Raw genomic sequence first — 13,106 nt, forward strand, 5'->3', positions numbered from 1 at the left:
GCTCACCCTGCGGTCCATGTGGGTCCTTATGCCCCAGTATAGTGACGGGGATACTATACTATACTGTAATGAGACGTAAAACCGAGGTTCTGACTCTCTGTGGTCATTAAAAAATCCCAGGGCGTCTCTCGAAAAGAGTAGGGGTGTAACTCCGGCGTACTGGCCAAATTTCCCATTTCCCTCCTAATAATCCCCCTCTATGAATTGGCTACATTACTCTGCTCTCCTCCCCCACTGATAGCTGCCGTCGTATCATCCAGGTGGATGCTGCACATTGGTGGTGGAGGGGAGTCCCCATTACCTGTAAAGCGCTTTGAGTGGAGTGTCCAGAAAAGCAATTATTATTATTATATTTATTATTATTAATCACAATTCGCTTTAAATTAACCAAAAATATTAAAATGAATTCGACATTTTCTTTTGGAATCAACGAATTCCAGATGGATTACAAATAATGTGCTAGAAAACAGTGGAGTCACATTTAGCAACAGAAAAGACTAATTACCTACAGTGTACCAGTCCAGAATATATACTGTAGAAACTGAATTGCTCTTAATTAATCCCGTGATTGTAAGAGATGACAGGGATTTATGTTAAAAAATTCAGGACAGCGGGGTCTTCTCCATCCGTGGTACTGGAGACCCTCCAGCTGGTTTCATGGGTAACATTATATTATCGATTTGTAAAGACTCGAAACAATGTATAATTGTGATCAGTTAAGCAAGTGACTTGTTTTGTTGCAAATGTGGATTTTTCTATCTATTTTCTTGTGTCTTTGCATTACATGAAAGCAACTTCCAAATAACTATTTTTTTATTTAATTTAGGCTAAATAGTATAATTCGCAGTTGTTAATTATGTTTGTTTGTTTGTTCTATCAAATTCATTTTCATTTTTCTTTGAAACAATACGAGACATACCCATATGTCTCCACCAGCACCTCCAGTGTAGCTGCAAAAAAAAATCGGACTTTTAGTGAGATCCAGCAGGTGGCGCCAATGGGTCGGTCTTTGTTTTGGAGCCTAAAGCGCCATTTAAACAGGAAGGCGGAGTCAGATACTACAGGAAGCATGGCGGAGAACACGAGAGTCTGTGTTTCAGGATATGTGCTGGGATCATTAATTTTCCATCACTTCAACAACGACTCCGACGTGGTGAGTAAATGTGAAAGAAACAATCCTCTTAGTTCAGGGGAACTAATATACGTTTGTTTGTAAAGGAGCCATGGACTGTGACTCAGGATGTAATTTTAAAAGCAAGAGAGAAAGTAGACAAGGAAACTAAGAAAAGACTGCCCTTTCATATCAATTAAAAGTTAAGATAAATGATTTCACTGGAAGGAAAAAAAAAGAAAAAAGGTCGACACTTCAAAAACAATATCCTGTTATAGTTAAATTATAGATTAGGTGAGCATAGATACAAAGTAGATACACCGATGTTGACCAAAACTGGAGCTGTCAAAAACTTCAGCGCTGTCCAGCATCGCTGTTCTCTGCTATTGTTGATAACACTATTTTATATAGACATTTTTAATACGATTTGCTTGATTTTTTCCATTTACTTTTAAGGTATGGTAAACGAAAGAAATTAACATGGAAGCAAATGCAATAACTAGGTTAGATTTTTTTCTTATAAGGCAAAATTAACTCAGCTGGAGTGTTCTCGTTTTCAATGCTTTTCTTTCCAGCTTATGTTGTGATTCACTTTATAACTTTTTTATTGTAGCTACCAGCAGTAACACACTAAAAGAGCATGACGTCCTTTTCATTTTAGGAAGGATTCATTCTTGGTGAAATCAAGGCTGAGGAAAAGAACGACATCACAGATTCCCAGATGGAACATGTTCAGTTTGAGCACACCATAGGTTCGTATTGTGGTGACAGGCCAATTCAAACTGTAACAGTTTAAAATCATGCCAAAGCAGTAAAATGCAATTCAGCAGACAAATCAAGGTGGCTATTTTAGAGAACTCCGTTCTTTCAATTCTCCCCATTTAGCTATTAAGCTCACTGTGAGCATCTTTTTTTCAGATTTTGTTTGCTAAAATGTAAGGTTAAGTTTTACGTATGCATGTGATTGTGATTTGCTTCATGTCTTTTCGTTTAAATAATTATTCAGTTTTTAATATTGTACATGTTTTATGTCTGCTTAATTGATTGTTCTCTTGCTGTACTGAAAGCAAATTCCACCAACTGTTGTTGTGTGGCAATAAAGAAGTATTCAGTTAATTAAATTATTCATGTAATTATTCATGCAATATAAGCTTTAAATGATAGTACTGTAAGTACCTCTCAACCTGGAATGCACAGAAACTCTTGACCAGGTGTTCTTACTCCTTGGGGTCCAAAATTCAGCTGGTTTTCTATGCCTCTTTCACTTGTCAGCTACTGAAGGCTGTGGAAGAAAGATTAATTGGTCGAATTAAACCTCGTTCAGATCCCTTCAAGTACAAGGCCTAGAGTGTACCCCAAAATCAAATGGGAATTTGGTAGTAATGTGCAAAGACAACATTCTTGCACAGTGTGTTTGCTTTTATAATGCTTATGAAATAAAACCTGCCATTTAAAGTGTTTTGCAATTAACAGTAACATAACGTTTTTTTCTGCTTAAAGCAGAATTCCTTATATAGTGATATCTTAAAATTCAGAAGCCATTGAGAAATGCTGTGGAGAGAAACTGTACAGCCTCAGTAGCTACACAGTAGCTTACCATATACATTGCATGCACATCATTTACCTCTTTTGATGACTTTGTGCTGGTCTAAGCTGCAAGCATTAAATATGGAAAATAATTTGCATTGCTGTGTTTGCTATTGGAAAAAAAACCCCACAAAAGATCTTGAAATAAAAGATGAAAATAAGATGTTATCATTATTGTTTTTAATTTAATAATCGTAGTGTCCATTGGCCCCATTTCTTAGTCTAGGCTACTCGTATTGTTCAGATCAAGAAAGACAATGCTGTTTTAGTGCTACATGGGCAGCACATTTTGTCACACAGCACAATTTACCTTGCAAAGCAGGTGATTTTTATTCCTTTATTCTTATGTCAGATTGTTTTACTGACTAACTTACAAAACAGGTTTGCATGGCAAAATGTAATAATGACGCGACGCTCTTGTTTTGCAGACATTGCAAAACATGTGACCTGTTACAAGCTAAATAGGTGAGTTCACTTACTGGATTTGACTTCGTAATATCTTGTCCTGATTTGAGGTCTAAATGGGAGAGAAACTGCAGACCATCAAGTTTGGGATTTTTTTAAAAAAAACATTTGGAACCACCAGTTAATTTTCATCACACACTCACTCAGTTTGGAAGTTTCACTGCCAGATTTGGCTCCTGTGCCTACTCGCTGAGAATGAGGATTGGAATGGCGTGCTCCACCAGAGCCTACCCCTGTCCAAATGTTAGTCTTGTTGACTTGCTGCCAGCTTAATGGTGCCTGCCAAGACCATTTTCTTCAATTGGAGGGGTGCAGTCCCTCTCTAATGTTAGCGCAGGTGCTTGGGAATTCACAGGAGTTGCTGTCACGAACAGAGCCCGAACCACAAGAGCTGACTACTGCTAGCCCTGTGGGCCAAGGGGTTTAACCTGCTCTCCAAGAGAGTCCCCCTTTTCTGGTAGAGCTAACTGGGACCCTGCGTATGTGGAGATTTAACTACATCCTAGAATGAAAAAAAAAATACTGTTATCTTGCAGTCCAAATGGAAGCCTTTATTTCTTCTATTAGCAGTAGTTCACAGAGCTGTTTTTTTATGAATGCATTTTCTGAGCTGTCAAGTTAAAGCCGAACTTCAACCTCCACACATCTGGGCACCACACACAGGACCAGAAACATCTTTCATTTAATAATTAAAGATGATTAATGTGTGGTCTTAATCATCCGCTTCCAAATTTGAAAAAAAAAAACAGTTTTTTTAGTCTATTGATAAAACAAAATGAAGAAATAGAATGAAACCTAAATGACACAACTTCATCTGGCTGAAAGCAGATTTCAAAGAACCAAGTAGATGCTAATTCCATGTTGCAAAGCCAGAAGAATGAGAGTTAACTACTGCATGTGACATCTTGTCTTCTTCCTCAGGTAGTACTGTTAAAGAGTTACTGCTGTGAAGCACTGCCAGTGTGATACCTCTATTTGCAAGATATTGGCCTTAAGTGATACAAGCATTTACTTTCGGAATAAAACATGCCTTTGAAACTCTAGGTGTGGAAGTGTCAGACAGAACAGCATGAAGGGATGGGAAGATAAACCCCTCTGTGTCCAAAACTGAGCAAGCATTGCCACCCCAATGTGCTCATGAATAGAAAATAGAACTTGTCATTTCTTTCCTAGGGAATGCCTTCCTTCTCAAGCCTCCCTTTTACACACTCTTCTTTAATGCTAAACAGCACAACAGAGATTCATAGATTATGCTGAAAATCCTGTCTCCAGCTTTGCAAGTGATACATCTATATCCTGCCTTAAACTTGTAGTCTCCCCCTCCCCAACAGCTCACTATTACAGCCTTTCTCTTTCAGCTTCTATGGTTATCTTGGAGAGTTAAAAGAGGAGGAGATAAAGAAAATACTATCCAGACACAAAAAGGTAAAACTATTGTATTTTTTTCAAGATGCCATGTCTTAGGATAATAATTATTCATTGTTCAGTATTATATAACTTGGGAAGACAAGGTGTCTGAATAATTTCCACACTTAAAGTATAAGCTTATAGCTTGCTCAGCCTGCTTCCATGGATCACGTGTCTTCTCATGAACTGATTTTTGCCAGGTTTTGTCAGGTTCTCTGATAACTCCTAGAACAGTTTTAATCATGACAAAAGAGTTTAACTCCATGCAGTGCCACTGCACTGTTATTGCTGTTGCATTACAGGCATGATTAAAGTATTCCAGAAGATGTTGTAGTGTTACCATTTTTTTTATCCAGAACTCTTAATAAAACTAAAAAAAACAAACAAACATTTGATAAATTCTTTGGAATTGGTCCAGTTTGCATGCATACATACTTACATACATTACATTGTGATACATAGTGATTGATGATGTGGAAATACTTTCAAGGCACACTGAGAGCACTGTCCAGGATGGTGATGTATGGAGTAAATCCTGAGTACATTTTGGTTTTTAAGGACAATGTGGTCGGCTGGTACCGGCAGAGGAGAAACACAGATCACAGAATGACCTTCCGAGACCAAATCATCCATCGCAATTTGCAGAGAGCATTCTCCAACTACGAGCTGGTCTTCTTACTGTTGACCACTAGTGAAATGTCATCAAGGGGCTCCACATACCGTCTGGAATACTCCATATTCAAGGCCCATGGCAGGTGAGACGCTTAGTGCTGCCTGGTGCCTTTAACCCATTCAAAAGTGTAGTGAACAGTATCTGCATTGTTAGAATATCTATTCATCCCTCATCGATCTGCTCATTCTTATACTTATCTCAGAAAACTAGGGTGCCAAATGAATGCCCGTTATCTTATTATTTATATAAGTAACTTCAGATTTTTTCCCTTTATAAGCCCCATCATTTGTTCATTTTGTTTGTAAGGGGCTTTGTGGGCTAATGTGTGTTTCTTGACACTAATGGAAAGAAAACATCTTACGTTATTTCTGTAAGCGTAATGAAAAATAATGATCTTCTGAGATTTACAGGGGTTTGAAATCAATTTATTTAGATCTTTGTTATGTAAAAGAGATGGCTCATAGACAATTTTGAAACTTGAAATTCAGGTAGATGAGATAAAGAATAAATTTGTGCGTGGTCATGCTTCAGGTATGTACTGTATGAGAAATAAAACGGAATCATTTTAAAACTGTTTTTCTTTTTTATTATTAACAGTCAGTTTCACAAAATCCCAGTGCTGGTGACCAACCTTGGAATGCTACTCCAGCAGGACTACTGCAGGACCTCTGTGTCCTGTTCTTCTGCCGGTTATAAAAGAGCAATAAATAAACACAGGTGAAATGTTGCAGGGGAGAGGGGAGCATGGTGTGTTTGGGGGGAAAGAGAGTAAAACAAGGTTAAAACTGTATGAGGCTGAGTTGTCACCCAGCTCTATCTATGGATGGTCATTACACAGTGCTCAAATACTGTATCTATGCAGGTGTTGATTATGTGAATTAATATAAATATGTACAGTATATCTAAATCCTTATGTGCACACAAACATTGCAATACCTTGCAGTATTTTCAAAGCTTTTGGGTCAGCATTTGTGCTAAAATTTAAGACCTTTAGAAGTACTGTTGCACTAACTGTTGTCCTTAACGCATTTGTAACTGAATATTTACTATTGAAACACTAGGTTTTTCTTTCTTTCCATGAAATCAAATTGTCTGTTGTCTGACAACTTCTCTTGCCTAAGGTGTGCTGTTGATTGACTTGGTCAGAGCTGAGGTTTGTTCTTTGTGCACAGGTCGAGGTTCTTTGCTTCAGATGGCTCGCTGAAGGAGGTCAATGACGTGAATGAAATGAATTCTTCGCTTCAAGAGGAGCTGAAGGTCAGGCCTAGAGCTGTGTTTTTAGAGACTGACATACCTGGTAGATCAGTGATTTCTTGTGTGCTGTCTGTGGTTTCAGTACTGTCCCACCTTTTCTACACTTAGATTCCCCAGCTAGTAACACTGAAGCACACCCTTTTTTATGTCTGTTATTTTTACCATTCCATTGTTTTTCAGGGGACAGGTTTTGCTGCTGAAGTCAATTTGAGATTGTGGTGCCAGGGAAGCAGCAGATGTGTGTTCTTTGAATGATACAAATATTTTTGAGACAAATAACACGATAGTTCATGAAATCTCATTTGTGATGTATGAACACAGACTTCAAACTGCTTTTCTGACACATCTGAAAGTTTATTATCTTGTAAAAAAAGATCAATAAATGAAGATTTTTTCTTTAAAATGATTTAGTTATATTTTATGTTCAAGAGTAGTGCTTTATTCTAAAGACTTTTGATTTAGTTCAGTTGCTAAACGAGTAATTAGCAGAATTTGTCGAGGACTGTTGGTCAGCTGTTGAAAAACTGATTTGGTAATGAAGTTTTTAATTGGCTCGGAACACTCAGTTAGGCAGCAGTGCAGCTTCCTAAATTGGAAGTCGCAGCAACTGTGACGGACTGCTTGTACAATGGTTTGTCCTTTTTTCTGTGCACCGTCCAGCAAGCTTGTGCGAGAGTGGAAGAGAGCGAGCGCGCGATGGAGAAACTTCTGACGGAGGTCGCCCAGCTCAGAAAGGCTGTAGCTGAGAGAAGAAGGGTACAATCCAAATCTGTAGGTGAGAAACAGGGAAGGTGGCAATTTTCCTCCTGAATTTATTTTGAATTATAGAACATGAAAACTTTAGTTAACAGCAAGGACGGTGCAGAGATTACAACCAATTGGTATTGCATGTATGCAATGTATCGGGCATTTTTTCATACCTAAGATGCAAATTAAGTATAATATGAGTTCAGCATTAGTGGCAAATCTCATAATTCACCATGGTTATCTCAGACAGGTCCAGGAGTATACTGTATTTCAGTTTTCTAAAGGTCCTTTCTTGCATTTTATTGGTACAACACCATCAGTATGTAATGAAAAATCTGAAACTGACTATGGAAAATGATATATAATGCTAATATAAATAAACTGCATATGGAGTTAGTAGCTTACTAGGAAAATATGCAGTTTTATTTTAAAACCGTAATGGTGTGTGAGTAAAAGAAGGCGTACTTTCTGCTTCTGCATTGCTTCTAGGACTACAACCATCCACCTTTTTTCCATAACGGACTCATCCGTACATGAGAAAAAATAGTTTTGTGGTCAGAATAAGTATATCTCAGTGAAATATCATTGCTTAAGCTTTTAGTCTGTCTTCTCTTTCTCACTTCTGTTGTGCTTTTGTCATTGCGTTTCAGAGCAGGATCTCTCTGTCAGGAGTCCTCGGGAGGAGAATGTGTACCTTTGCCGGGCTCTGAAGGCTTCGTTCCCAGACTCCGAAATGAAATGGACACCAGCCCTCACACTCAAGGGCATCCCCATACTTGCTTACTGCTGTCGCACGGACCGCGAAACGGGTGTTTCCGCAAAGCTCCCGGTACTCCTGGGAGATGGAGACACCGCAGCAAAAACGAAAGGACAGAGTAAGAAAGTCAGAGCCAGTTCCCCAGGTCAGACCCCGCCTTCCAGGAAACGCCCTTTTGCAGAGCTCTCCAGGGTAACCCGCTCTATGAAAGGCAGCTGTGAGGAGAGACATCGTTATGCCGTACTGACACTCAGCGAACCAGATACAGAAGACGATGGGCTGGATTCTCAGAATGGAGATACTGAATACTCCCGCTCCCCAACCTTCTAAAGATTCCCTGCTGGCAAGCTTCATAATTGTAGTGAGAGACCACTTTTATGAGACCCAAAAGAGAAATCTCACCTGGAAAGGGTGATAGGCATCATTTTAACTTTGAGTGATTTGCGTTGTTATTTGATATTAAAAGAAGAACCTTTTTAAAATTTCAGCAATTGTGGCGATGGGTTATTAAAAACAATTAACCGTGCCCCTCCATGTCACCAGGTGGCGCTCAACCAGTGATTTGCCAGTAATGCAAGTGGCTCAAAGGTACTGTATGTGGCTTGGAGAAGTCTGCCTACACTTCCTCCTTTTCCACTTGTACAGTTGCAGGGTTCACAGCCACCTATTCAGATGTGAAAATTGGGTGAAAAATGGTGGGTATGTAAACAAAATTAACAGGTGAATATATGAAAATACAAAGTTCAGTGTGGCAAATTTTGTTTAAAAACTAAATCTGTATGTTGCTTGAGGTTTATTGCAACTTCTGATCAATTGGTTTTGACCATGCCTCTTTACAGAAATAGATTAATATAGATCTTTTTATGGATGGGTCCCGGAAAACACAAATGCAGCCATAAGGTACAAAGCAAGTTTACTTTATTGACAAGGAAACTGAGCCAATGAGCTAAATGAGATTTAACAGGTGCAGCTCAGTGACTGAACCATCACTGTTGGAAGGTGGTAAGTACCATAAGTGAATGCAAAAGGATATATATTACTTCCAAGTGCCTTGATTCCAACAAATACGAAATATGCTCTATAGATACATCATAATTGTTATATCATTTTGCATCAATAGTTATTATATTGTGAACTGGTCTGGTTGTATCCACATTGGAGTAGGTTCACATGGGAAAAATCAATTTTAGACACTTGCACTAATGTGAAAGGTACTGTTTCATTATAGGAGGTATCTGAATACATATACAAAATAGAAACACCAGGCTTGAAAGAACAGCTACTCCAGGTGCTTAATGTCACAAATGTTGGGATCTTTAAGAAAGGCAGGATCCTTCAGTGTCACAGGCATGAAACCTAGAACACAGAATATTAAATTGAAATGTGTTAACCAAACATCAAGAAAAGATAATGACAGGTAAGCCTTTAAAACATAGGTACTCCGTCGCCTTTACACTCTTCTATTAATACATTTTAATTTCACAAAAAGAACAATATTAAAGAGTACTTTTTGGTACACCATATGAAAGATGGGACACAGCATTTTCTATTGATGTGATTTTAAGGAGTAAACCAGTCTGATACTTCCTCACCCTATTGGCAAATTAAGACCTCTGAGGTTAATGGTATTGAAAACAGATGCATTGCTATGTAAAAGCTCTAAAACAGAAATCTTGTTTTATATGAGGTTTGTCAGTTTATGACACCAAAAGAAATTCTTTTATTGCTAAGTGTACCCTTTAATCATTTCCCTGAGATTTAAATCTCAGGACAAGGACTCCTGGTCTTACAGTTTCATAAATATCATGATCATGATAAAATACTATTGGAAGAGATTATTCTAGATTAATCACATGAATTGGGTTATTCCCCTATTAATATTTACAAACTGAACTTTCTTAACACTGAAGTCTCCATTTTTCTTTACTAACTAAAAAGAATATTTAATAATAACATGTTTGGAAAAGGGACCCATATGTTAGTTAAAAACCATAGAAAGGCATGCTTCCTTCTTGCTACACCCAATGAAATTTGAGCTGAACAAATCATACCCTCTTCAACAGCACAGTGATTTTATTCAGTTAGCTTTAGTGGGAGAAATAATAGGAACCAGAAGCAGTGGTGAACTGTTTCCTAGTAGTAGTAGAAAAAAAAAGTTTTGCTCAACCAGGCTATTGTCACAGTACCAGGCAAAAAGGAAATTATTAACAAACATGAGAACGTACCCATGTGATGAGCTTGCTTTATGGCTTTGGAAATTTCCCTCTGTTTCTTCCCACATAGGCCTAAATGGAGCAACAAAAGTGTTTTAGGAACAGCAAAAAACATAATGTACTCAAATGGCTATTACAGAACCCATATTACTCCTGAAAAACAGACCAATCTGATACTCTGCAAAAACTGGAAATACAATTCGGAATTATTATTTTGAATATTCTGATTACTATATATTTATATATGTATTTCATAGGCAGTATAGATTAATTAAGAGTTTCAAAATGAGCTCTGTTATTCCCAGAAGCCATCCATTGTACACTTGATCCTAAGTTGAGTAGCTTAGTTGAAATTTCTATCAATGGCAAGCACATATGGACATAGAGGCATTCAGGAACATTTTAATCTTTGGAAAGTGAAAAAAACTGGAGCACTCAGTATGCAAACTAAACACAGAAGCCCCACAGGAATTGAAACCAGGATCCGAGAGCTGTGGGGAAACAAAAAGATCAGTTTATAACTCTGATCAGTTTATAATTATAACTTATTAAGTTATATTATTAATATTTTAAAATACAATGTAACATTATATTATTTGAACTTAATACCTCTCTACAAATTTAGCAGCTGTATCACCCTCCAAGTCACAACTGGCAACCCACTGAAGTCAAGCCTGTGTGAGTCTGAACAGTACCTGGATGGGAGACCTCCTGGTCTCTTAGGAGGTGTCCCATCCGCCTGCTGCTGGAAGAGGTGTTAGTGGGTTCAGCTGGGAGTGCTCTCCCTGGCAGATCAGTGATCAGTAACTGTGTAGGTCCTAATTCCCCAGTACAGTGACAGCGACACTACACTGTAAAAAAGGTTCAGTCCATCTGATGAGATAAAGCATAGGTCCCTGCTCTCCAGGTAACTAAAAATCCCACAGCATTAACCAAAAAGCATAGGGGTGTTAACCCTGGTGTACTGGCCACATTCCCTCTCTTGGCCTTCATCAATCTTGGCCTCCTAATAATCCCCATCTATAAATTGGCTTCATCACTCTGTTCTCCTTCCCACTGATTGTGTGGAGTGGAGTGTCCAGAAAATCTCTAATAAATGTAAGGAATTATTAAATTACTTTCAGTTTATGTGTAAGGAATAATAATTATTAAAATCTTACCAGTTATGTGCCTGCCATAAACACGGCCTGTGTGGGGCGATACAAACTGTGACAGAAGCTGTCAGAACAACAAAAATTAACATAAGTGGAAGAAAAGTAATTTGTGCTGCTACTCAATAACCAATATTGCAATTATCATGATAGCTTTATTTAAATTAACCCTTTTTCCAAAGGAAAGGATTAACAAAAACACACTTGTTTTTCTTCTGTCCTGAATTGTAAGCCACCTATTTAAATATGTTATTCCCCTAGAGAGTATTTCAGTCCTACTGTACATACTACCATAAAGATTTCTGTCTTTACAGAAACAAAATATATATGAAATATAAAGATACACTTAGATATAAAATCGATATGAACTTATTTATGTAAAGTTATGAGGAACAAGAATGCGAATACTTCTTAACCAACCTGTACATTTTTGTAGTCTACTGCAATGCCACAGAGTATGCATTTTTTTGGAGGCTCTTTGTATGGATTTTCCATCTTTATAGGCTGTGGGTATAAAAAGTGTCACAGCTCTTATAAGCAGTCACCAATAATATGTAGAAAAACAAAAAAAATATGCTAAAGCACACACATTTCAAGGGATGTACTGTACATGCCAAATACCTTCATTTAATATTTTATGACTATTTTCATTGATATTTTGAAGGTATAAAACCTGCAGGAGCGTGGATTTCCAAGAGATGAGCTGTATCTAGCAACATTTAAAGGACATTTGCAAGATACTTGAATTGGATAAGAAAGCAAAAATGTTACATTTGTAACAAGAAACTATGCACTCATTAAAGATTTGTAATGTGAAAAAAATTCATTTTGCTTATATCCAGAAGGTGACATTTCAGAACCAAATGATTATAATAAACAAGCAGGACACAAATAACCATTGTAGCATATGTGGAATTTATCTTACTTTTATTAATTCACTTACCATATCGCTATTGCTTGGCTGCGTGTCATGTTGTGTACTGCATAGTTTTCTTAGTGACTGCCCTATGGAGGTAAATAGCAAACCTGGAATTAAGCTTATCATTTTCTGGACCTAGTACTGTGCAAACATATTAAGTACTCTAACGTATAAATGAAAAACATACATTTTAATAAGCAGTTACAAAACTTAACTGAAATTCTTTAAATAAACGCACAGTAATAAATACTACTTTATCGCAATCTACACTTAGAATATATACACTAAAATCATCACCTAAAAAAACTAAGAAGCAAACATCTCAAACCAACAATAAGTAGTTAGGTGGTATCTTGAACTACTGGCAATTTTTACAGTTACATTATTTTTTTTTTAATTTAATGTCCTTATCTTTAATGAACTGCACATATTACACGTGTAATACGGTTTGAATGCATCACACTGACCCCTAGGTCAGAACACAATATGTCCCCTGTCGTACTTTTAAAAACACAAGACGTTATAGATTTAATACCAAAAATTGGAATGTACTCTATACAGCAAAGATCACCTAAATTTTGTACCTGTGTGTTTTGGCGATGGGTTTAAAACAGCAGAAAGTACAATCCTGCAGGTTCTGACAGCAATCATCTTTTGCCCAAGTACAAAGCACTTTCCACTCTCTTCCTGTCACTGAGTACGATGCTTATTGTCTTCCCACTGTAAGCAAGGGCATTACAAAACGTTCCTAGGTGCGCAGTTCGTTTCCTCAAGCAAGAGCCCCTTATAGAGATCATGTGTGAACTGCACCACATGTCCTCG

The 13,106-nt window shown here is 37.5% G+C and overlaps 2 protein-coding genes across 3 annotated transcripts; one reads left to right on the plus strand and one right to left on the minus strand.

Annotated features, from left to right (window-relative positions):
• Positions 1–1,047: 1,047 nt before the first annotated feature.
• Positions 1,048–8,488, plus strand: abraxas1 (abraxas 1, BRCA1 A complex subunit). Of its 2 annotated transcripts, none has more exons than XM_088628860.1 (9): positions 1,048–1,153; positions 1,773–1,863; positions 3,127–3,163; positions 4,522–4,588; positions 5,129–5,325; positions 5,841–5,960; positions 6,416–6,500; positions 7,158–7,272; positions 7,895–8,488. In XM_088628860.1, exons 1-9 carry the CDS (start codon positions 1,070–1,072, stop codon positions 8,329–8,331), a joined length of 1,233 nt encoding a protein of 410 aa, XP_088484986.1. In that variant the 5' UTR covers positions 1,048–1,069; the 3' UTR covers positions 8,332–8,488. The 2 variants fall into 2 exon arrangements, with proteins under 2 accessions (XP_088484986.1, XP_088484987.1); XM_088628861.1 differs by having other exon boundaries at positions 7,900–8,258.
• A 414-nt stretch (positions 8,489–8,902) lies between these two features.
• On the minus strand, positions 8,903–13,027 carry mrps18c (mitochondrial ribosomal protein S18C). Its single transcript, XM_088628867.1, has 6 exons — positions 12,869–13,027; positions 12,309–12,370; positions 11,786–11,869; positions 11,375–11,432; positions 10,227–10,286; positions 8,903–9,357 (listed from the first exon to the last, which is right to left on the minus strand). Exons 1-6 carry the CDS (start codon positions 12,933–12,935, stop codon positions 9,281–9,283), a joined length of 408 nt encoding a protein of 135 aa, XP_088484993.1. The 5' UTR covers positions 12,936–13,027; the 3' UTR covers positions 8,903–9,280.
• Between the last annotated feature and the right edge of the window lie 79 nt (positions 13,028–13,106).

Source organism: Lepisosteus platostomus, chromosome 4, assembly GCF_059453375.1.
Source record: "Lepisosteus platostomus isolate fLepPlt1 chromosome 4, fLepPlt1.hap1, whole genome shotgun sequence".
Classification (NCBI taxonomy): Eukaryota; Metazoa; Chordata; class Actinopteri; order Semionotiformes; family Lepisosteidae; genus Lepisosteus; species Lepisosteus platostomus.